At 36.6% G+C, this 26,730-nt stretch overlaps 1 protein-coding gene across 1 annotated transcript in view; it reads right to left on the bottom strand.

Moving 5' to 3' along the window:
- Positions 1-554: 554 nt before the first annotated feature.
- LOC135206021 (limbic system-associated membrane protein-like) overlaps positions 555-26,730 on the bottom strand; it is a 263,012-nt gene continuing 236,836 nt past the window's right edge. The window contains 4 exon segments of the mRNA XM_064237191.1: positions 555-663; positions 665-749; positions 8,551-8,694; positions 12,715-12,846. Coding sequence (XP_064093261.1) covers positions 555-663; positions 665-749; positions 8,551-8,694; positions 12,715-12,846 — 470 coding nt within the window.

The raw sequence follows: 26,730 nt of genomic DNA, 5'->3' as shown, positions 1-26,730 counted from the left end.
TTACATAAACGAATAAGACAGAATGTTAGCAACGTAGACAACCTTTTCCGGGTTGAAGGAAAAATAAATAAAATAGTGGTTCTGAACATTTGTTAAGGTCCGTTAAAGAAAAACCGAGAGAGAGAGAGAGAGAGAGAGAGAGGATGAAGAGAGAGAGAGAGAGAGAGATAGAGTGTGTGTGTGTGTGTTTATGAAGGGAATAAATTTATGAATGTTATGAATGAATGACAGACAAACTGAATAACAGACATTAGTAGACGAATGAAAGGCGTTGAAGTTTGTTAATCTTGAGATCAATACATATATATATATATATATATATATATATATATATATATATATATATATATATAGAGAGAGAGAGAGAGAGAGAGAGAGAGAGAGAGAGAGAGAGAGAGAGAGAACTTGTATGTAAGGAATAACATTCTGAATATTACGAATGAAAGGAAGAGCCAGGCATGAATAAGGGACACGAGAGAGAGAGAGAGCGGAGAGAGAGAGAGAGAGAGAGAGGAGAGATGGGGGGGGGGAGGGGGGGGGGTGGGGGAGCGATTTTACTTACGCTGCAATGAGGAGGAAGATGTAGGCGACCCCCAAATCTTTTTCTTCTCGAGCGCTTTCTCAAGGTGGACGTCGTAGTAATACTTATTATTCGTGTCCACATTGGGGTGCTGTCGTTGTGGTGGTTGTAGTGGTGGTTGTGGTTGTGGTGGTGGATGTGGTTGTTGTCGTGGTTGTGGTCTTTTTCTCTGGTGAAAAGAAAAAAAAAATAGTAAGGTTCATTAGTGTGGCCATTTAAATTTTATTTTTTTATTTTTTTCCTTTTGTTTAATGTTAAGTTAGATATATATATATTATATATATATATATATATATATATATATATATGTATATATATTATGTATATATTAATAAAAACAATTAATTTTAATTTTTTTTAATGTTAAGTTATATATATATATATTATATATATATATATATATATATATATATATATATGTATATATATAGTATATATATATATATATATATATATCTATACTATATATATATTTAATATAAAGCTGAATTCTGTTCAGTGTTAATTAATATATATAAAAAAAACTGAGTTCTATTAAATGTTACTAATATATATTACTAAAAACTGAGTTCTATTGAATGTTAAGTAATATATTATAAAAACGTGTTTCTCTTAATTGGTAAGTAACCATATATTACAAGTATTTAATTATGTTAAGTGTTAAGTAATACGTATATTATTAAAACCTGAATTCTGTTGAATGTTAAGATAATACATATGTATTATAAAAAGGATTTCTGTTGAATGTTAAAGATAATATAATGTTTAAATTAAAGAAAACTGAATTCGCTGAATGTTATTTTGATATATATTAGAAACACTGAATTCTGTTTCGTGTTAAGTCATATATATTAAAAAAGTAACTCTGTTAAATGTTAATATATAGTACAAAAACTTATTTCTGTTAAATTTCAGTGATATATATATATATATATATATATATATATATATATATATATATATATATATATATACTTATATGAATGTCTTGCAGCCGTATATTTCGAGCACTTCCTTCCGTGCTCCTGATCACTGGTAATAGGATATCTTACATGAGTTTATATACAAGGCATATGTAGGTGTGGCAGTAAGCCTCTATTGGGCCTTTTATCTTCATATATATATATATATATATATAATATATATATATATATATATATACATATCTATATGATGTATATATAATATATATATATATAAATATATGTATATGTATATATATATATATATATTATAAAAAAACTAAATTATGTAATATTTTCCTTTTTCCATTATAGCCCCTGTAAATGCCTCTCGATGGTCGATGTCATAAGAATTTCTTCCCCGTTATTTGTGGTGGTCGGATGAAGCGAAATCTTAATGTCCCTCATAAAAAAAAGAGAAATACCTTTCTATAACATCACTATGATTGATTGATTGACTTATGAAAATTCGGCTATAAAGCCGAGCGTTGTGGACCCTTCCTTTCAGCCATCCAGTGCTCTTGACAGTTTAAAGAGGGAGGTAGAGAGGGTGGACAGCAAGATTGAAGAAAGAAAATAGAATGGAGGTAAAGTAAAAGGCTCGAAAGTGGATAGAACTAGGGACCGGAGGGACGCTGCTGACAACTTTTTAGTAAGCCTACAGGAGGTGCACTGTCGTCACTATCCCTCTACGGGGATAAGCTCATTATTGCACAAATTAATACCCAAAATTCGTCCTCCATTATATCTCACATAAATTTACCTTTAATCTATAATGATGAAATCTAAGTGGACCTTTCTTGTTTGTCCGCCCCGGGTGAGATCTGGCTAGGTATGGGAACAGGAGGGTAGGGGAGATATGACACATCCACCCACCTCTTGCAAACCTGTTTATTGGCCCCAGGTGGGGCGGGGTAGGATGGGGGTCGAGTGGGTAGGGGAGATATGACACATCCACCCTCCTCTGGCAAACCTGTTTGTCGTAGGTAGGGGATCGGGAAGGTAGGGGGAGATATAATGGGTAGTGCCAGGTTTATATATATATATATATATATATATATATATATATATATATATATGTGTGTGTGTGTGTGTGTATATATATATATGTATGTATATATATATATATATATATATATATATATATATATATATATATATATATATATATATATATTAACAATCGCAGAAGATGCGCGTGACTTCAGTATAGAAGCGAATACCACGTGACTTCAGTATAGAAGCTAATACCACGGGAAAAAGACAGGCAGAAGGTCAGTATCAAACACTTTGTTGTGTTTATCCACGCATATAAACACCGCTAATCCCAAACATATCGACTCGTTCTAGGAAAGATCTCGATAACAAACGAACCCCGTCAGCACTTCCACCTACATAAGATTTTCCCCATCCTTTCTTCCCCGTAAGGTCACTCGGTCTCCTGCGGAATACCGCGGTATACATCAACTGCAACAACATCTGAAAAAGAAACTGGAGGAGGAGCCGTCTCTTTGTACGAATGCCAGGCTTGCAGCAGCTAGGTTTGCAAACTTGCCAGTCAGTCCAAAAGCAGAGAGAGGCGGTTTCCATTTCGTCAATGCCGACAGCCTGTGTAATAGGCTTTTAGGCCATAATAGCATTAAACGCGGAAGCCGATTGTACGTTAAGGCTTTCGTTACCGGCTTTCAGTTTCGGCAGTGGAGAAAAAAAAAACGGATTTTGGGGAGGTCCTTCTTTCCGGATTCATCTTCGGTAGAATGAGGGAAGTTGTCCGGCTTTCGTGACTGATTCGTGTGATGTGAAAATATTGTTTGGGGGGAGGGCATTGTGAAAACGGCAGTGATTTGGAATGGGGGAAAATGGGGCAAAATAAATAGCGTGCTATTAAACTCTTGATTCTGTCAGGGGTAAATGGAAAGTGGTGTCTGAAGGAGATGAAAGTGAAAGTAAATGAAAGCAGAAAATTATTTATTTAGCGACCAATCGAAACATTATAATTCACACAGAAATGAAGGGTATTATTTGTTAGAAAAATGCAACGTATGAATTTGGAAGAAGAAAAGTAAAATTGTTATTATAATGCTTAAAATAAATTTGAAATTTCAAGAGCAGAAACATAACAGAAACACGGAAAAGACGAAGATACTTGATTTTTTAAGAACAGAAAACAAAAGCTGAATCAGCACAAGTTTCAAATGACCTGAAAGCAGCTGCAAAATCAGGGCGCGCTAACAGTTTGTGTTGGGACGGATATTTGTCCTCTCTCTCTCTATCTCTCTCTCTCTCTCTGGGAAAAGCTGCTTTTCGTGCGTTCTGTTTTACTTGCGTGTATGGAATACAGAAAAATACATGCCATAAACAGAATTTGGATGGAGAAACGCACAAGATTATTGAGTATAACTTGTTTACCAGTAAGTATTTACCAAAGATTTGTGTCAACAAGCTGAGTCACCCCATATATATATATATAGGGCTATATATATATATATATATATATATATACTATATATATATATATATATACATACACACACACACACACACACATATATATATTATATATATATATATATATATATATATATATATATATAGTACATACTCAGGATGTGATTGGTTTTATGGGTATAACCAATACTAATGTGGGTTTGTTTACTAATACTAAACAAACCCACCAAGATAAGTATCTTCTAAGGCAGAGAGCTCCTCTGAAGGGCTCCCACTGACAATTGGTAACCCACCCACTCCACCTCCCCCCACAATCACAGTCCACCGTCCACCCACTGGAGTAAAAACCCCGAGGGACGTGCAAGAAGCGAACAAGGACAAAGAGAGGGGCCTTTTTATCCCCCGGGGTACGAATGACCGATATCTCTTCTTCGTGTAAAAGGGAATCTCCGAAAGTCCACCCCCCCCCCCCCCCACCCCAACTCTAACTCTTCGTCTTGCGATTACGCCCAGGAAAGCTGATTACGACAGTAGCCAGAACTCGGCGATTCTATTGGTCGATTCTTGGACGGTAGACTGGCGTCGCAGCTACAATGGTCATCGGCGGCTGTACCTTTGGAAAAACGCGTCTGGTTCTTTGGTTCGCCTGCAAGGGCCTCCTCCCCGATGAAGATCCTGCAGCTAGGGATTTTTTCTTGGTTTGGGGAGTAAAATATAGGTATCGGGGAACTTGAAGGGAAAGTCTAGAGACGGGGGGGGGGGGGGTTGGGGGGGGGGGTTGTTTGGTGGGGGATGGAGGCGGGGGAAGGGTAAAAGGGTGGGACGAGTTGAGTGACTGAATTCTTTGTTGGAAGGATCCGGGAAGATCCGGTGATAACAGGATTGGTGATTTTTTCATTTTTTCTTAAGGGAAGAATAAACAAAGAGTAAAAGAGGCTTAGAAGAAAAATAAGTAGAGAGTGTTTGTTTCTCACGAAATTTACGATGAAAGACGTAAGAGAAACAGAGAATGGAAGAAAATATGATATATATACATTATGTATTGTTCTTTCTAAGAAGATATATCTAGGTTATAACAGGGTTCGTTTTTTTCGTCGAGCATAATAAACGAAGAAAGTAAACGGAGGGGAGCGGGGCGGGGCGGGAGGGGGGTGGGGGGGGGGGCGATAACCATTTTCAAGCTATCCAGTTGACTAAAGTATTCATTTTGGGTTGAATACTCACACTAGAATTCCAATACATGAGTATATTTCAGTCTCATTTTATCACTGTGTGAAGGGTAGCGTAAAACTTTTAATACTTTCGGTTTGTTGTAGCGAAATTTCTGTTAAACGTTGTAAAAACTAAGAATAGCTTCCATTACGATACACCTAATATTTATATAAACTATATAAAAGTGGAATATCTTTCGTTTCCCACCATCGCACGGGAAAGAATGACGATTAAGAAGTACATTATAAGATTAAGTTCTCTGTTTACAGAGCAAATAAACACAATATAAAACGCATTACTGTCATGTACTCGGAATAAGGAAGTTCCAAAGAATCATCGCGAGATTTGAATAGTTTCGACAAATTCGGGTTTTTGGTTTGAGAAAGCTGGTTTGAAAGGCGATTTTTTTTCCTATATGAATAGACAGAAAAACTCATATTTTTCTCAAAGGATTGGAAAACCCCCTTTTATTTTTATTCTCTGAACTACAGCTTTTTTTTTTTAAAGTGGTATATAGGTCATTCTTCCAAGAACTAAGTTTAAACATTTTCTTTCCTTAACCGTAAGGAGAAAATCCTTTTTATAAACTTTTTTTATGACAACAAAGAAATTTAAAATTTAGATTTTTTTCCCTTGGATATGGAAAGAAACCCCATTTAAAAAAAAAGTTCGGTTTATGTCAGTGCTATATAGCGCACATTCTCCCAAAAGGCGAGTTTAAATAATTAATCATTGTTTCCTTGAACAGATAATTTTTGGCTGTCATAGTTCTTTACACTTCATTCTGCTTCCCAAATTTTTCTTGGGACAAATAATGTAATGTTTTTGTTAGTTTATATATAATCATATCCTCATTGGGAAAATTATTATACATTCAGTCATTCTTCCATCTCACATTTTCATTTCGGTGCCAATGACCTTTGCAGCCTGTCAGTTCACCACATCCGACATTTACACAGTTGAATTTGGTCATTACCCTATCGCATGATTTGGTTGACATTTCACTACCTCTTTGTCTCTGTTGTTAGACTGACTCTAGAGGTCTACACTAGGCCTACTGTTTTCTTTTACCACCTCCTCGCAATTACTCATTGCCTTTGGGCAAGGGACTGTACTGGTATTAGGCCTACTGAATCCTCAGGTATTAGGCCTACTGAATCCTCAGGTATTAGGCCTACTGAATCCTCAGGTATTAGGCCTACTGAATCCTCAGAAATGTTCCATTCTGGCACTCAGAATCTTATTTGCATTAGGCCAAAACCACTTTGCTCAGAATTATAAAGAAAAATAAATTAAAAGCAAATAAAAAAATTGTATTGCATGTAAATCATATTATAGCAATATTTGAAATTACCAAGAGATATTGCTTGTATGATTTGACCTCGTACTTTGTCTTCCAGAGATTAAAACAAATGAGAAATATTATATATTACATAAAACCATATCAAAGCAAAAACAGGAATTGCCAAAATGGTATTGCTTTTTGCCCGACCTGACGTCGTGCTTTGGTTTCCAGAGATTAAAGAAAATGAAACATATAATGAAAAAACCAAATCAAAGCAAAATCAGGAATCACCAAATGGTATTGCTTGCTTTACCTGACGCCGCGCTTTGGTTTCTAGAGATTCGACGTGCAAGCACACTTGTATTCTTTCTCTCTCTGTAATCTCATCATCAAGGTCCCTGTCGGTCGGTTCATGATTCGGACGTGTCCGTTTTCGGGGGTGGGGTGTAGGGGTGGGGGGGGGGAGCTGCAGGGATGGAGAGAGAACCAAAAAAAAGTCACGGGTATTTGGGGGCCCGCAAGATTTAAGGCTGAGGGCTATGCTATGCATTTAGACGACCGCACATTCTCTGCTCACTCACTTGCTCGAGAGAGAGAGAAAAAAGGGAAAAACAAGAAAAAAGAAGAATAATGATAAGGAAGATAAAAAAAAACATCCTGTACTCGCTCTCTCGCTCAAGAAAAAAATGATGAAAAAAATAAGGCATCCTCTACTCACTCGCTCAAAAAAAAAAAAAAATAAAATAAAATAATAAAAAAAAAATATAAAAGCCTCCTCTACTCACTCACTCGTTCAAGAAAAAAAAATAATAAAAAATTATAAAGGCCTCCTCACTCACTCACTCACTCAATAAAAATGGGAAAAAATAATGAATGAAAAAAGGCATCCCCGACTTACTTGCTCAAGAAACAAAAAATAAGAATGAAAAAAAATTGCTCCTACTCACTCGCTCAAAAAATTAATAAATAAATAAAAAAATAAGTAAAACAGTATAAAAAGAAGGCATCCTCAACTCACCCGCTCGTTCAAGAAAGAAAAAAAAATAATTGTGAAAAAATAAGAAAGGTCTTCTGTTCTCACTCACTCGCTCAAGAAAAAAAAGAAACAAAAAATAATAAAAAAGAGGAAAATTTTTTGAAAGCTCCTTCGCTCTGAAGAAAATTGAAGTGGGAAGAATGGGAAAGCTGATGTAAGGGAATAAGGAATGCGGAAATAATGCATAAAAAAAAAACGAAAAGTTTTAATCTAGTACGAAAACAAACTGAAAGATTTCACGTTGTGGAAATGTTTTAATTGTCTTTAGGTAAATTTTACAAGACATTTTTGTGATGTAATGACAGTAATTTATCATAAAACCCAGTGTTTAACATAATAAAATAATAACAGTTTTGTACATGCTTGACGCAATATATTCTTGTGAAGGGAAATCATTACCTTTTGTTTATTATTAGAGTGTAGCTTCCTCAAGAGAGTCGATATATATAAAGGAATGCGTTCAATTGCAGTTTTATGTTTAATTGGGCAAACTATTTGTTTATTTATTATTTTTTTTTAGGGTTACGCATTACATACACGTAAAATATTAGGAAAATAAACTCGTGTGAGTTTTGTGAATTTCTGTCTCTTACAAACGTAACAAATCATGGTATGACTTCATGACTGTGTTATTAAGGGAGAGAGAGAGAGAGAGAGAGAGAGAGAGAGAAGAGAGGATGTACCAGGCCGAAACTTGCATCACGCCAAAATTAAGAAAAAAAAATACCAAGATATAAAACACAAAAAGAAAGAATCAATACATTTTAAACGAGATTGAGAGAAAAATATGTGAAAGTGCGAGACTTACATCAAGACGAAATAAATGAACACTTAGATATAAGAGAAAGAGAGGAATAGAGACGTATGTGAAAGTACGAGACTAACATCAAGACGAAATAAATGAACACTTAGATATAGAAAGAGAGGAACAGAGAAATATGTAAAAGTGCGAGACTTACATCAAGACGAAATAAATGAACACTTAGATATAAAAGAAATATAGAATCACAATAGCACAGACACCTACCAACGAGAATGATCGTGGTTGCGTTCTGTCCGAGGGCATTTCTGACGTTGCATCGGTAGTGCGCGAAATGTTCCGGCTCCACCTGGTTCAGGACGAGGGTGGAGGTCCCGTTGCCCTGAGCCCCGAAGTCCTCCAGCGTGTCGTCTGCTGAAGGATATAAGGATCCTGTTAAAATCAATTTTTTATTGTGGGAAGTATAGAGAGAGAGAGAGAGAGCACTTTCAACAAGTTAGACAATTCTTTTTAAAATATAGTTAAGCTTAGGCATTTCTGTAGGACTTTTCATAAAAGAGGATAATTTATTACCTATTCATATTAAATGATTGGTGTATGTAAACTAGAGAGAGAGAGAGAGAGAGAGAGAGAGAGAGAGAGAGAGAGAGAGAGAGAATATTTTTTTATATTCAAGCTCCCTCATCCTCTCACCCTTTTATAACCTCTAAAAAAATCGCTACTTCATTAACAATCAAGGGATATTGAATGACTGATTTATGTAAACTGGCGTCGCAAGACTAAGGAACACAAAACTGACGGAAATGACGTCATCCGTACGTGACAGAAGAATGAGTTTGGTGTCTTTATTCAAAAGCTAACAAATTGATGTTACTCGTTGTTCTTAACATTTATTAATTTTTTTACGATGGCAATTTAAACAACATGGATAAATCTATGTACACGTAGAAGATTCAGTCCTCAATTATTAATATTAAAGCCCTCATAAAATAGGCACGAGCGCGCGAGCACGCAGGTATCCCACATTCTTTCGTCTTCAAGCCTAACTTTTTTTTTTTTATTGAATTTCACCCAAACCTCTTATGACTATTTCTCAGAAATTTAATAAAAGCCGAACAAAAAATAACCATATTGAATTCAGGAAGTGTTTCGTTGTGTGAGATTTTTAATTCGACCTCTGATATCCTGTCTACTTATCTACTTCATCCCGTTCTTAAAAATAATTAATTAGGCATTTTAGATCTGTAAGACGCAGTGGAAAATTGATTTGTCAGAAGTGACAAATTATATCGTTACATTATCACTACTGCTTGGTAAGGCATGATACAAATTTTGGTATTTTGAAACGGGAAGATTTTGTACAACTGTAATTTGCTGACTCAAGTTAAAAATAATATACTGTGCATCACATTTTTGAAAATCGGAATAAACTTTATCGCATTTTTATGATAAAGTGGATAAGAATTTTGCCACTTTCCCCAGCTTCGGGAATGTATAGATACATAATTCTTCAGAGATACGGCTATGTAAAAGTGCAAGTTTTATACAAAATGTGACTATTATAGAAAATGTGACTATTATACAAATGTGACTATTAAGTACTATTAAAGAAAACTGATTATTATAGAAAGTGTACTATTAAAGAAAACGTGATTATTATAGAAAGTGTGAACTGGATTATACAAAATGTGACTATTATAGAAAATGTGACTGTATTATACGAAATGTGACTATTATACAAAATGTGACTATTATAGAAAATATGGATATTATAGGAAGTGTGTGTGCAAAATATACAAAATAGTGACTATTATACAAAATGTATTATAACAAAATATTGATATTATAGAAAATGTAACTACTATACAAAATATGACTATTATACAAAATGTGACTATTACACAAAATATGACTGTATTGAAAAAAAATGTGACTGTTGTAGAAAGTGTGACTTTATTATATAAAATGCGACTATTTTAGAAAATGTTACTATTATGCAAAATGTGGCTATTATACAAAATGCAGAATCGTGATTATGTAAGAACGCGAAATCTTAGATTTAAGACTCAGACAGTGATGAAAGTTAAAAAAAAAAGGCCACTGTTAAAACCGTCAATATTATAAGAAAGAATGATCTTTGTGTCGACGTGCACGTCCTCAATTTAGACACGAGATCACTTCAACAGACGGAATTTGGCCCCGTAATTGGCAACATACCCCGGTCGCTGTACTTTGCGTCCATGTTTACACTCTTTGCTCCTGAAAATATAAGTCTATCCATTGGCGTTAAAAACCATCTCAACCATTACTGTAAAATACTGTCGCCATAAATCTCTAGTTGCCTGGTTTCCCTCCCTGGGTTGGGTTAGGGGGAGGGGGGATGGGGAGGGGGAAACAAGGAATGTTCCCCTCCTCCGACGGACCAGGTTTATTCTTTCGTTCTCCAGAAATGAGGAGTCTTTAAGTTACGGCGGTCGTATTCCGAAGGGCCAGATCCGTTTTCTTTTCCTCCTACTTCTGTTTTCGCTCGGCGTTTTTCCTTTTTAATTGCTTTTTTTTATTATTATATTCTCGAGGATTTAATTTAAGTACTTTCTCCGTTAGCGCTTTTATTTCTAAATAAGTCTTTCTTTGTTAAGAAACCTTCTTTAGTTATATAAAAACACCTTTCGCCAAAATCCTGTCACTATAGAAATTTCAGTGTTCGTAGGAGTGACTGGATCTATGGCCATGCGATATTACATGACACTACCTGCCAAGATTTTTTCCCTTCAAATTTAGTACTTTGTAGTATTATAGCGATTACTAATTTTCTCATGTCGATGAGTATTGCCTGTGACACCAGTTTTGCGATATTAAATCAGCCATTTATCAAAATCAAATTCTTTTTATCTTATATTTAAAAATCTATAACTGTGTCTGCATAAGGCAAAAATGCTCTTAAAAAGATAATTTTAACCACTATAGGTCATTCTACGTTTAGGTTTACGATATATATGTGACTATTATACAAAATGTGACTATTATATAAAATGGGACTGTATCATATAAAATGTGACTATTATACAAAATGTGACTATTATAGAAAATGTGACTGTATTATACAAAATGTGACTGTTTTATGCAAAATGGGACTATTATACAAAATGTGACTGTATTATGCAAAATGGGACCAGTATAGAAAATGACTATTATACAAAATTTGACTGTATTGTAGAAAATGGGACTATGATACAAAGTGTGACTATTATACATAATGTGACTATTATCGAAAATGTGACTGTATTATACAAAATGTGACTGTATAATACATAATGTGACTATTATAGAAAATGTGACTGTATTATACATAATGTGACTATTATAGAAAATGTGACTATTATAGAAAATGTGACTGTATTATAGAAAATGTGACTATTATACAAAATGTGACTATTATACAAAATGTGACTATTATACAAAAATGTGACTGTATTATACAAAATGTGACTATTATACAAAATGTGACTGTATTATAGAAAATGTGACTATTATACAAAATGTGACTGTATTATAGAAAATGTGACTATTATACAAAATGTGACTGTATTATAGAAAATGTGACTATTATACAAAATGTGACTGTATTATATAAAATGTGACTGTATTATACAAAATGTGACTATTATACAAAATGGGACTGTATTATAGAAAATGTGACTATTATACAAAAATGTGGCTGTATCATACAAAATGTGACTATTATACAAAATGTGTCTGTATTATACAAAATGGGACTATTATACAAAACGATATATCGCCTCAGAGAGTGGCTTGAAAACAAAGTTAAAGACTAAAACGCATAAAATGGCTGATGGCCTGTTAGGACAGTCATTTGAAAACGAAGGATTGGACTAACAATTACGGTAGCCAGTGCTCTATTGACAGAGCTCATTGCTAAGAAAGGCTATGATTATTACAAACAAATCAGACAAAATGCTTAATTCTTCATCAAGAGAGTCCTTGGGAACAGATTTTGATTAATCCAGTTAAAATAGCCAGCGCTAAATTGGAAGAGTCCTTTGCAAACAAAAGCTACGATTAATACAACTAAAACAGCCAAAGTTATCACTTCAGTCTCGAGGAAGTCCTTTGAAAACGAAGGTATAGACTAATGAAATGAAACGGAGGTTCCTTTGGAAACAAAAGCTATGAATAATACAACTGAAGCATCCAAAATGGTCAATTCTGTATCGACACAATCCTTTGAAAACGAAGGTTTAGACTAATGCAATTGAAATGGAGAGTCCTTTGCTAGCAAAAGCTATATGAAGACAGTCCTTGGAAAACGGTTATTACTAATAAACGAATAAGATTAAAATGGCCAGTGCTGTGTTCAGATAATCCTTTGAAAACAAAGATTTAAGATGAAATAAACAATGCTCTACTGACTGATGACCACATCATCCTTCGACCACATGACGACGGGCCTCGGCCAGGCTTTGTATCTGCAGATGAGGAGGGACTTCTCCCCAACTCTCGCGTAGACGACGTCGGTGCGTCCTCCGTCCATCACGGGAGCATCTGCAAAAAGAAGAAAAGCAAATTACAGCTGTGGACATATGACGCAACTCGGACATATTCTCCTTAGGGGGGTGGAACCTATCGCTTCCACAAAGAAGACCCAATCACGGGAGCGATCTGCAAAAATAAGAAGAAGAAAGGAAAAAAAATGAAGAGCTGTGGACATATGAAACGCAGCTCGGAGCCATGTTCTCCCTATATAGAGAACCTCGCTTCCACAGAAGACCATCACGGGGAGCATCTGCCAAAAAGAAAAAGAAAGAATTAGAAGAAGAGGAAAAAACAAATGAGAGCTGTGGACATATGGCGCAGCTCGGAAACGCTCTCCTTAGGGATAGAACCTCGCTTCACAGAAGACCATCACGGGAGCATCTGCAAAAAGAAGAAGAGGGAAAAACAAATGACAGCTGTGGACAGATGACGCAGCTCGGAAACGCTCTCCTTAGAGAGAGAACCTCGCTTCACAGAAGGCCATCACGGAAGCATCTGCAAAAAGAAGAAGATGAAGAAGAAGAAAAACAAATGAGAGCTGTGGACATATGACGCAACTCGGACATGCTCTCCCTAGGAAGAGAATCTCGCTTCACAGAAGATCATCACGGGAGCATCTGCAAAAAGAATAAGATGAAGAAGAGGAAAAACAAATGAGAGCTGAGGACATATGGCGCAGCTCGGAAACGTTCTCCTTAGAGTGAGAACCTCGCTTCACAGAAGACTAACACGGGAGCATCTACAAAAAGAAGAAGAAGAAGAAGAAGAGGAAAAACAAATGAGAGCTGTGGACATATGACGCAACTCGGACATGTTCTCCCTAGGAAGAGAATCTCGCTTCACAGAAGATCATCACGGGAGCATCTGCAAAAAGAAGAAGAAGAAGAAGAAGAAAAACAAATGAGAGCTGTGGACATATGACGCAACTCGGACATGTTCTCCCTAGGAAGAGAATCTCGCTTCACAGAAGATCATCACGGGAGCATCTGCAAAAAAGAAAAGAAAAGAAAGAAGAGAAGGGAAAAAGAAAAAAAACAAATGAGAAGCTGTGGACATACGACGCAACTCGGACATGTTCTCCCTAGGAAGAGAATCTCGCTTCACAGAAGATCATCACGGGAGCATCTGCAAAAAGGAGAAGAAGAAGAAGAAAAATAAATTAGAGCTGTGGAAATATGGCGCAACTCGGAATCGTTCTCCCTAGAGAGAGAGAATTTCAGAATTTCGATTTAATTCCTAGCTATGCAAAACATGATGAAGTATGCACGGAAATCCTCTCATAGGATTCGCTCTAAAGTATATGTCTGGGAAACGAAAATTGCCTGGGAGTATGGAAGTATTTCGTTGTTATGGGGTCCAAGCAGCAGTAACTTGGTGGGTCTGAAAGCTCGTCCCACCGGCGCAGTTTCATTGGAAATCGACCGGGAAATGTATATTTATTGTGTCTTTGTTCCTAATGTCTAATGTAGGATTGTGTAGACTACTTACCGCATACAATGAAATCGGCTAATTAAACTTTTACTTTTGGAAAAATGCTTAATAAGGACCGATGATTATCAGGCTTCGCCTGACGGGTGCAGTTTCATTCAAAATATACGGGGAAATGTATATTTGTGGCTTTTTATTCCTAATAACTAGTGTAAAAGTGTGTAAACTATTTACTGCATACAATTAAATAGGCTAATACTTAATGTTTTCACTAGAAATGCATATCTGTTGTGTTTATAATCCTAATACCTAAAACTGTGCAGGTTATTTACTGCGTGCAATTAAATCGGCTAACTAAGATTTTTTTTTTACGGCGAATGTATATTTATTGTGTTTTTATTAACTTTTTTGTTTTATTAATGCTAATGTATGTTTTTTGTGTCTATAATCCTAATACCTAATGTAAACTGTGTAGGCTACTTATTACATACAATGAAATCGGCTAATTAACCTTTTTTTTTAAATCTGGGAATGTATATTTATTGCGTCTATAATTCTAATACCTAATGTAAGCTGTGTAGGCTACTTACTGCATACAATGAAATTGGCTAATTAACTTTTTTGTTAATTGGGAATGTATATTTATTGTCTATAATCCTAATACCTAATGTAAACTGTGTAGGCTACTTACTGCATACAATGAAATCGGCTAATTAACTTTTTTTTTAATTGGGAATGTATATTTATTGCGTCTATGAACCTAATGCCTGAAACCAGGCTACTTACTGCATCCACTGAAATCGGCTAATTAACCTTTCTAATTGGCAAAGAATGGCTGACTAACGACGGCCCAAAACGCCCTCTAAAATCTGTTAGTTATCGCCGATGCTTACGGAACGACAGCGTACCCGACTCACATATGTAAACGGAAGCAGGATAATGAAGGCAATAATCCGGGTCACGCAACAAACTCGGGCATAACGGCTGCCGTCTCAATATGCCCCCGCTGGGTCATTAAGGCATCCGGCAATTTGCAACAAGCCCTTTCAATGTTCTGATCCTTGTAATAACAGTATGTAACGCGCCTCTCTCTCTCTCTCTCTCTCTCTGTGTGTGTCTTTCGGTCCCTTCCATATGTTTTCCCACAGTGTGTGTATGTTTTTCTTATCGCTATTACCTACTTATCTCTCTCTCTCTCTCTCTCTCTCTCTCTCTCTCTCTCTCTCTTGTGTGTCTTTGTCTTTCTCTCCCTTTGTATATTTCTCTCTCTCTCTCTCTCTCCTTTTCTCTCCCTCTGTTCTCTCTTCTCTCTGTGTATTTTTCTTCACTGTGTTTTTCTTATCGTCATGTACCTGCTTATCTCTCTCTCTCTTTCTCTCGTCTTTCTGTCATTCTCTTTCTTTTGAATGTTCTACACGATTCCCTCTTTCCATTGTGTGTCCTCCTCTCTCTCTCTCTCTCTCTCTCTCTCTCTCTATCGTCTTTTTGTCATTCTCTTTCTTTTGAATGTTCTACATGATTCCCTCTTTCTCTTATGTGTCCTCCTCCTCTCTCTGTCTCTCTGTCAAGGTCTCTCTGTCTCTGTCTGTCTGTCTGTCTCTCTCTCTCTCCCTCTCTCTGAAAGTGGGGCTGTTTTCATCTATAAAAGTTAGAGTAAAAGTGTGGAGGTTACTTGCATGTACTGTTACGCATTTTCGCATCTCAGGCACTGATGAAGCGGCATGCTACCATTTGTATGCGCATCTGGTCGGTGACGGTCATTTCATCCTATAAAAGGGAGGCATAGCTTTATCTGATCACATGTTTTTACATAGATTTCTCATAGCAATAGTGGCAGGAATAAAATACTTAATCACACACCACTTCTGTAGCATTTTAATCGCGGTAGCATTTCGCTTACATTTGCTCGTAGCATTTTACAAAACTACGTGTGTTTTCCTCTCTGTGATTCTGGAAATGCTACGAGAAAATGTGGCGAAATCTTAACTTTAATGAAATGCTAAGGATATGGCATGTGTTCAAGTATACGTATCCGCTTCTACTATTTCCAAGGCTGTGCGGGTAGTTGTATTGCAATATTTTACCGACACTGTTTAAATGGAAAAATACTGAAAGAGAAGAATATTTTTTTGTGCAAACGCAGTCGTTTTATCAAAAACAAGTAATTTTCTTAGCTCTTACGTGTAATGCAGTTCATTTTGGCCCCCGAAACTTCAGCCGCCTATGCAATTTTGACAGCCGGTTGGGAATTTACGGCAAAATATGATCTCATACGTAGAGAACAGCCCACTTGGTTCCGACAACAGATGTAGGACACACATTTCTCCCCGTTCGAAATTGACGCCAAAATATGCGAAAATAAATTTTTCCGGCGCTGGGGTAAATAAGCGAAATAAATTTTGCGCGCGCGGGAAAATAAGCGAAATAAATTTGCGCGGGCAAATCGGAAAGAAACGTGTTCCCGATAGGACCCGACAGATGGCGCCGACAGCAAGCAAGCAAGATCGTCGGGCGAAGAATACAAATCATGGCTTTTCTTCACATATTATTTTTTCCCCGAGGAGTAATTTGGCCCCTGTTATATATTCCAGCGTTGTTTTCTCGCGACTAACTCATGGTATCGGTTAAATAAAATGAAAAAAAAAAAAAAAACAAAAAACAAAACGGGAACCAAATCTTAGGAAGGCCGATCGAATGCGAATATTTGGTCATTTCTCATTTTGGGTCTTCATGCCAAGTGCGTGGTGCGTTACAGCTATTTTTGAAAATGGATTTTACAAATGTTAAATTGCCCCCCCCGCCCCCCCCCACCCCCCCTTCCCCCCACCCCCCGTTCGATTCCCTTTTTCCGTTAATGAGGCATATTTTTGTGCTTGTGTTACTTCAAACCTTCGCCACGCACAGAAAAAAAAAGTGTTATGGTATGCTTGAAGAAATGACGGATCACTGGTTTCCTAAAGGAGCATTATCTACCATTCTTCTATATTGATACATATGCATTCTTATGTATATGTATATATTATGTTCATTATACATATAATATATACACACAAATATATTATCTACCATTCTTTTATATTAATACATATGTATTCTTATGTATATGTATATGTTATGTTCATTATCTATATATTATACACAACAATATATATATATGTGTGTGTGTGTGTGTGTGTGTGTGTGTCGGTGTGTACGCACTCGATTCAATCTTTCTCCATCTTTTTCTATATAGATATAGATGTAATTCTATACAGACATGGACATAACTCCTTTATAAGTATTAGATATAACTCTCTCCATCTATTGCCATGGATATAGAATATAACCCAACTTTATAGATATAAGAATATCATTCCTCTCCATTCTAGTTGGCCAACCGTATATAGATATTGTAATTCCCTACGACTAGACATACTCCCTTTATAAGTATGATATAACTCTCTCCATCTATTGCCATGGATATATATACAACTTTATAGATATATATTTCTCTCCATTCTATTGCCAGTTATAGATAACGGGGGTCGCATATATGTATCCGCCACACTTCTCTCTTACATTCTTGACCACACTTGATCACAGGTCGTCATTTTTTTTATTTACTATTCTTTTTAAGAAACACTGAGCTGGAGAAAGGAATCATAGAGGTTGGGGGAAACGGGGGAGGGGGGGTGGGAGGTGGAGGTCAGAGGGAATTGCGGGGGTCAGGGGGTGGGGGTGGGGGGCGGGTAATAGGGAGATTGTTGTGTTAAGGGAGGCGTTGACAGGGATGCTTTTGGAAACTGAGCATGAAAAGGTATTAGGGAAGGGGAGTTCGGGAAGTGGAGGGAGTGGGTGGAGGGAGGGTTTGGGGTGGGGTAAATAGGGAGCCTTTTGGTGAGGTGGGGAGGGGGAGGGACACTATTGCAATAAAAGAAAGGATTTTAGAGGGGACTAGGGAAAGGACCCACTTGGGAAAGGACTCAGAGGTGGTATTGGGCATTAGGCAACCCCCCACTTGTATAGAGGGAGGGAGGAAGAAGGAGAGGGCCTAGAGGTGGTGTTTGGGAGGAGGGGGGTTGGAACAGGGTGAGGACCAAAAGGGATGATGTTGAGCATTAGGGACACCCCTCTTGTTTTGGGGGGAAGGGGGCAGGGAAGGGGGGAATATCCCAGGGGGCGCGAGGACCCCCTGCATTATAAATGTCCTCATCGCAAGTCACCGCCAAACGTCCGGAATCTTACACTTCAGTGGCGCTGCTTCCCCTGCGCCTGTCGCTCCCGACGGATTTTGGCTGCTTGCTTTCTCTTCTGTTCTCGCTTTTCTTGTTTTCATTATTTTCTCTTTTTTTTGCTTTTCAACTTTTACTTGTTTTATTATTTTAATTTGGCGTTTTTTATTCTCTGTTTTTTTTTTTTTTTTTTTTTTACCTCGTTTTCGCGTGTTTTTATTCTCTCGGTTTTTTCAGTTTCACCTCTTTTTTTTTTTGTTTTTCGTGTTTTTTTTTTAAACTGTTTTTTCTGTTTTTCCCTTTTATTTAGCTTTCTTTTCATTGTTTTTGTCCGTTTCCCTGTTATTCTCCCTTTTACCTTGATTAAATTCAAACTTTTTGAATTGGTTTTTACAATTGGTCTTTAATTTTTAATTTTTCTAAATTTTTACCTAGCCGGACCTCATCGTTTAGTATTCCAGGTTTAGCCTCAATTCTGATTTTTTCCCCACTCACTTCCGACACACATATAAATATGTTATTCTTCCGTTTCTCTTTTATTTTAATTTCTGCGTCGTTTATTATTTGGCAATTTTCCCACGTTTGTTCGTGATTTTTAGGTCGTCTACAATCAGTTGTTTCCTTCTATTCTCTTATTTCATCCTGTGTATGATTTCGTTGTTTTGTGTTTCTCTTTTATTCTTACTCTTATTTCCTTTTTAATCGGGTTATTTTTCCCCCGTCTTTTTTCTTTCACTTTCACCTCCTCTTCTCATTCATTTCTTCATCAATTTCTCAACTTTTTTTTTCTTACTCCCCTTTCGTTATAATGTACAGTATTCTTTTTCCCTACCTCTTTAATTTTCTCAATTTCTTCTCCTTTATATTTTACTCGGTTTTGCTTCTTCTTGTTTTTTTTTTTTTTTTTTTTTTGTTCGTCTCATCATTGTATTTGCTGCGATATTATTTTATTACATTTCTTTAATGATCAGTTTCTTTTGCCATTTTCATTAATTCTAAAATTAACAGCGAAGAGAAATAATAGCATCTGTTTTTTTTTTAAATATGTCACAATAAAATTACGAATAAGAGGTGCGCAAGTGGGGTGAAATTGAAAGGAGAGAGAGAGAGGAGACGAGAGAGAGAGAGAGAGAGAGAGAGAGAATGGAAATGACAGGGAGAGGTGAAATTAACAGAGGAAAGGATAAGGATCGGATGAGAGACAGACAGACAGAGAAAGACGGCGAGAGAGAGAGAGAGAGAGAGAGAGAGAGAGGTAAGATGGTGGAAAGGACAAGGTTGATGTGAAATGCGTAGCGGAATGGACAAGGATCGAATCAGGCAGAGAGAGAGAGAGAGAGAGAGAGAGAGAGAGATCGAATAATCTCCAGCAAATAAAAAAAAAAAATAAATAAACGATGAGGACGCGACGGGAAGGAAGAGACGGACAGAAACACGGATAAACGAGAAGACCCGCCCCCTTAGATTCTCAGGAAACCCCCGATAAAGATGAGGAATAGCGCAGAACAGAACGAAAAGTCGAACGTTGAAAAGGGGCACAATGAATGGATATCATCGGGAAATCCTTTGGCCGAAAGCCAGGACCCAACATTCCAGTTAAGGTCGGGTCCTAAAGTCAATTTCCAATACTTATCAGTGAGCGCCTCAGTGGCGTGCTCGGTATGGTCTTGGCCTGCAACCTCGGTGGCCTCGAGTTCGATTCTCGGGCATTCCACTGAGGGGTGAGAGATGTGTATTTCTGGTGATAGCAGTCGTGAATGCTTAATGTCGTTTAATGACTCAGTGCAAGGTGAAAAATGCCACCAACATTGTTACCTTACAATCTCATTAAGTACGTCTATCACTTTGTCCAATCCACTGGCTCTCGAATTCAAGAGCCTCATTTTCCGAATATATTTCACAAGTGGTAACTTTTTTTTTTCTTTTGATGTGATTTGCTTTGTCTGAAAAAAAAAAATCTTGCAGATTTTGGGCTTGTGGATGGGGAGGGGGGGTGAGGTGGCATGCCCTCTAAGGATGCTTTATCAAGTTCAGAGCAGGACGGATTAAGTTATGTTACCATCATTCTGAAAGGTAATATTTATATACCTAGTTATAAATCTCAAGATTCAGTCGCTCCCCATTTTCTATGATGTCCCGTTTTTTATGATCCGATTTATACGAAAGGCATTTTGAAAGCGGGTGTCTTACCTCTGCCGACATATTTGATAATGTCCTATTTCCTCCTCCGTAGGCGAAATTTGCATTACTTGCCCGTCAAAGGGTGTGAAGAGGAATGAGTTTAACTGTGAGATATGAATCCCTTAGAAGCGACGGCGTCACAAAGAGCCCAAATGAAATAGCTTCCCAGTTTTGCTCTTTGAAGTAAGGAGTTCAAGGGGAATATATATATTAATATAATATACTATATATATATATATAATATATATATGTGTGTGTGTGTGTGTGTGTGTGTGTGTGTGTGTGTGGTGGTGTGTTTGTTTGTGTAATACTTGTTTCATGAAAATAGAGGCAGATCATCTGGAAGCTTGCAAATAAGAAATTTACTTTAAACTCATATTATATACATAAAAATCATGTATATATATATGTATGTGTGCATATATACATATAAACACACACACACACACACACACATATATATATATATATATATATATATATATATATATATATATATATGAAAATATATCAAATCCGAGGTAGAGTGAATTAGATATTAAAGAACATTTGTAGCTTAATGTGTACATATGAATTACGGTAATGTGATAAAACACACACACACACACACACACACACACCACAACACACACACACACATATATATATATATATATATATATATATATATATATATATATATATATATATATATATATAGGTATAAGCCAAGAACGAAAGATAAACTCCGTTGTTTATCTTTCCTTCGTGGCTTATACCTTGATTTATGGATTTATCACGTTCCAAACTTTCGTGATTCAGTTATATATATATATCTATATATATATATATTATATATATATATATATATATATATATATATATATATTATATAATATAATATATATGTATGTATATATATGGTATATATATTATTCAAGCATAATACTTATTGATTATCTATAGCAAATGTTTAGTGAAGGATAAAGCTACAACGTAAGTGAAAATCTCCAGAATGATCGTAAGCTAAACAGAATTAAGATTCCATTTCTGTTCATTCATTATCCGTACAAAAAAAATCACCTTGAATGCAGGAACCCCCTTTATTTGCAAGCTTTGGAATTCCCTTCCTGCCTCTGTATATCCTTTTTTCTTCAGAGCTTGGCTAGGAAAGTCTCGTATTATTTCAAAGTCGAGTGAACTGCATGCTGATTTAGTTACAATCCGACTGAATGAATGAATAAATAAATAAACGCTTATAGCAGAACATGGAATGGGAGAGAGAGAGAGAGAGAGAGAGAGAGAGAGAGAGAGAGAGAGAGAGAGAGAGAGTGGGGTAATTGACGTCTCCCTCATTCTATGGAATTCTGATAAAAGTAACTACATGAAAATGTAGTAGGTTATAAGCATTAATAGCAGAGAGAGAGAGAGAGAGAGATAATGGTATCAGCTTTATTCTTTAGAATTCTGATGAAAATAAGTAAGATATAGTATGTTATAAGCATTAATAGTAGAAAATGAGAGAGAGAGAGAGAGAGAGAGAGAGTTGTAATTGACGTCTCCCTCATTCTTTGGAATTCTGATAAAAGTAACTACATAAAAATGTAGTAGGTTATAAGTATTATTAGCAGAAAATAAGGAGAGAGAGAGAGAGAGAGAGAGAGAGAGAGAGAGAGAGAGAGAGAGAGAGAGAGAGAGAGAGGAGTAATGATATTAGCTTTATTCTTTAGAATTCTGATGAAAATAAATAAGATATAGTGTGCTATAAGCATTAATAGTAGAAAATGAGAGAGAGAGAGAGAGAGAGAGAGAGAGAGAGAGAGGTGCATTGCTGTTAGCCTTATTCTTTGAAATTCTGAGAACCGGTTCTGGATTGATATCCCATTCCGAGGTAATTTGTATAATTTTCCAATGCAATGCTAAAGACCTATCATGGAAATATCGGCATATTTCACTCTGCGTTCAGATCAAACGGAGCAATACTGATTCTCATTAAGAAATCAAAGCATACGCACTCCCAGAGAGAGAGAGAGAGAGAGAGAGAGAGAGAGAGAGAGAGAGAGAGAGAGAGAGAGATTGTTTATATTTTTCCTTATATATTCAAATCGCACAGATAAATGTATATTTTATCAATACTTCCATTGAATATACAAAAAAATAAAAAAAAATATGTGTCAGACAAATTAAATGCAAATTCTCAGTAAAGCGTCACTTTTATATAAGAGTACGTAAATGAGAAAGGTTAGCTAGCATTAACCTCTTAAGAAGTCATATTAAGGGTAGACTCGTTTTCCATTTGCTCTAGTCATAAATAAGAAAAAAAAATGACTAACCTTCCACTGGGGCAACTAAGGCCATTGAGCGCTGTCACGGAAATTGACAGTGAAAAGGGTCGAAAGGTGTATAACAGGAAGAAAACCTCGCAGTTGCACCATGAATCAATTGTTACGAGAAGATGGGACAGTATAGATGGAAGGGAGAGACTATGAATGGAGGTACGGTAAAAGGAATGAAGGTGGGTTGCATCTAGGGGCCGTAGGGACGCCGCAAAGGACCTTGAGTAATGCCTACATTGCGCAGCATGAGGTGCAATGAGACAGCTTTTGAGGTGAGCTTTACGCTCTCTCTCTCTCTCTCTCTCTCTCTCTCTCTCTCTCTCTCTCTCTCTCTCTTATTCTTTTACGTCTTTTAGAAGTTGATAAAGATTCGGAGCGATTTTACCCTGGGATCCTTAAGCGCTTTGCGTGATATGCAAATGAATGCCGTCATTACCAAAACTTAAATTTTTGCTCTCGACCCAGTTAAATCACAAGAAAAAGGAACAAAAGTGTTCCGCAAAAATGCGACATGAAAGCATGCTGAAAATGAGGGGTTGGAGAGAGAGAGAGAGAGAGAGAGAGAGAGAGAGAGAGAGAGAGAGAGAGAGTTATATTTTTTTCTGGGTATTTACGCAAGTATAAAGTCGCTTTGATCTCCCCCGTCCCCCAACCTCCCTACCCTCCCTTTTTTCTCCGTCGTAACGATGAAGTTTATTTCGAGAATTGGCATCATTTGAGTAATCCCCAAAGCATTACAAAATGCTAAGTCTCTATAATGAAATAAGTCGCTATAATGAAGTGTTGGTCTTTCTCTCTGCCTTGGTGTTGAAGGTTGGTCTAAAATTAGATTTTTGGCAATTGGGCTGTATTTCACAAAACCATCAAAATTACGGTGAAAGTAGCTTCGGTCTCTCTCCAGCTCTCCCCCAACAAGCCCCACCCCCCCTACCCCCAGCTCTCCCTGACACACATACTGCCGTGACAATAAAGGTTATTTTCTCTCAGAGGCAAATGGAAAAGTCAGGTCACAGGAAGTGGACTCATTTGCTAACCTACACTGGTTACCCACAGAGTCGCACTGGAAATCTTTTCTCTGCACCGAATCGATACACGTCATAATAATGGCGATGAAAAAAAAAAAAAAAAAAAAAAAAACTCATGGCTATTTGCTCATACGTACTTCATTTATATTTTGTTATTTTTGCAGATTTTCACCACTTCTTTCTTAACACCCACCCCCCCCTTTTTTTTGGAGGGACTGGAATTTTTGTTATTCTTATACGTACTTGATCAATGACCCTGCTTTCACCTTTTCATTAAGCAACGTTCGGTACATGCCATCTCCACCTTCGGCTATAGTACTATCACTAATTTAGCTCTTAATTTTGCATTATTATTAACGTTACCCCATGCATTAGGAAAATATTTCATTCTGACTTCAGAGAGACGTATTAACCACAGAAAGAACACCTTACTCGTCTAGTATCAGTGGAAAGCACGCACTTTATATTAAATAAATCCTCGACACCAGTAGACAAGAAGCTATAGTGAAAATGGCAATCAATATCTTATATAATCACGAAAGTAATATTCTCACTACATAGCCGCCCAGTATTAATTAATCAGTCTAAAGTATAAATCCTGATCATTACTTCTGACGCGAGTTGGTTAACTTTCCTACCAATATTAGTCCTCCCACTCTTATAATGGCTGTAGGGTGGGGGAAGATGGAATTGGGGACGGGGGTTGATTACCAGCTTGCCTATAGCAGAGTGTAAGGTGAACTACTATACTCTATGTCTGTCTGTATACATATTCAATAAGGTGATCAGATTCGCTTCGAGTATGAATGGTTTAAGTACAAGAAATTATTGAGACGGAAACTTCTGTAAATTGTAACACTGGGTCTTCCAGTCGACTACTCACTCTTCGGCGAAGTACCTAATAAAAGCAGGCCGTACATCGTTCATCGCCAGCGTTATGTAAGCAATGGTTGAAGTCTCAAGGAATAACGAACTCGTCGCGTCGTTTTGTGGCATCGTCCCTTTTTTATGATAACGCGATTTCCTTCAATTTGATCATTGTGTTAAGTGCTCTTACGTTGTTGCTGCCTGTTGCAAAGAGGACTTGGACCGCTCACGGCTTCGCTCTCTTGGCGAAGGCTACACCGGCACGTGAGTGTTATGATTTAACTTTCGGGTGGAACTTGACGAGAGCTCCTAGCGCTTTTTATGGTGCAAAATTAACTTGAATTACACACTAGCCTGATAACTTCACGCCTTGATGTGTCTTAAACTCGGTCAACCTTGACAGCCTATTATTATTATTATTACACAAGGCGTCAGTAAGTCTAGAAATGGTACCGCTGTCTCGTGGAGTTTCACCATCGTTTGTCGTCATAATTACAAGAAAGGGCGTAAGGCCTGTATAGAGCGTCTCTTTTAGGCTGTAATTTCTGTTCAGCCATTTTAACCGTTTTTAGGGCAAGTTGGGAGTACCTTAGACCAAAAGAGAAAGATGATAATTTTAACCGTAAATCATACTTAACGTTAAGTAATTTTTTTTGTTAAATTCTGGTAAATTTGAGTTAACTTTGATAAAATTCTGCGTGTAATACTGTTAAAACGGTACAATATTGTATATCTCTCTGATGAAAGGTAAAAAAAAAAAAAGAGTAACGTACGCTTTGTAAATTTAAACGTTCATTTGGAAAAATATGAGTAACTTTGGCTGCGTGATTTCAAGGTTTTTTAAAAAAAGTATGTATGCTGTTAATGCCGCCAGTAATAATTTTTTGAGTGATGGATTTTCCAGGCATAATTAGTGTGTGTGTGTGTGTGTGTGTGTGTTATTTCAAAACTATTTTGCAAATTAGAAGGAACCTTGAAGAGTCAGAAATAATTAGTCAAAAATACAAGTAAGCTGCTTACAACGACACGGATTAAACTAGGTATCTCGTAAAAACAAACAGGCGCAAATACCATGTGTCATAATATTTTTTTAGAGGGGAAACTTTTTATGGTGCAGTTATTGTATTTTTAATGTTTTTTTTATTAATGTGTACAATGGCAAATTAGAAATCACATAAGGTATTTATTTTTTTTTTTTAACTAATCTGCACAATGGCAAATAAAGAAATTACTTAAGGTAGCTACCGTGTCATGTAAACGTATGTTAATTTTGGAAATGTATGTAGGCCGATATTCCATTATTGCATATCTCTAAATATGTTCAGTAGTCCGATATGGAATCGGGAACACACACACACACACACGCCTACGCACACACACACACACACAGACACACGTGTACACACACGCACGCATATATATATAGTATATATATATATATATATATATATATATATATATATATATATATATATATATATGTTGCGAAAATATTCGTTAATCGCGTAATTCATTTGTTTTGCAGCTTGAACCGTTTACTTAACAAAAATAGTACTGATATTTAATCATAACCAACGCTTTAAAAAGGCTACATTGGCTTGTTATCTACGCTTCACCTATTCCCAGATGCTGATACTAATCATCGTATGGCAAATGTAAAGTAGACGGCCGCACGAAGATATAGTTTATTAATATGATTTGTCGAAAAAGGTGTATATAATAATTGGATCCCCGATGGGCTAGTACTAAGCACGGCCGCCCCAAGGAGCTTCCGATATGTTTAGTACTAGGACCTCGGAGGAGATGACACGTAGATAATCCAAAGTAGCACCTTCCGGTCTTTACCATCTTCTTGGAATGAAGAAC

The sequence above is a fragment of the Macrobrachium nipponense genome, chromosome 29 (assembly GCF_015104395.2).
Source record: "Macrobrachium nipponense isolate FS-2020 chromosome 29, ASM1510439v2, whole genome shotgun sequence".
In the NCBI taxonomy this organism is placed as follows: Eukaryota; Metazoa; Arthropoda; class Malacostraca; order Decapoda; family Palaemonidae; genus Macrobrachium; species Macrobrachium nipponense.
Note: the sequence above shows the minus strand (reverse complement) of the source record. Positions and strands in the feature narration are given on the sequence as shown.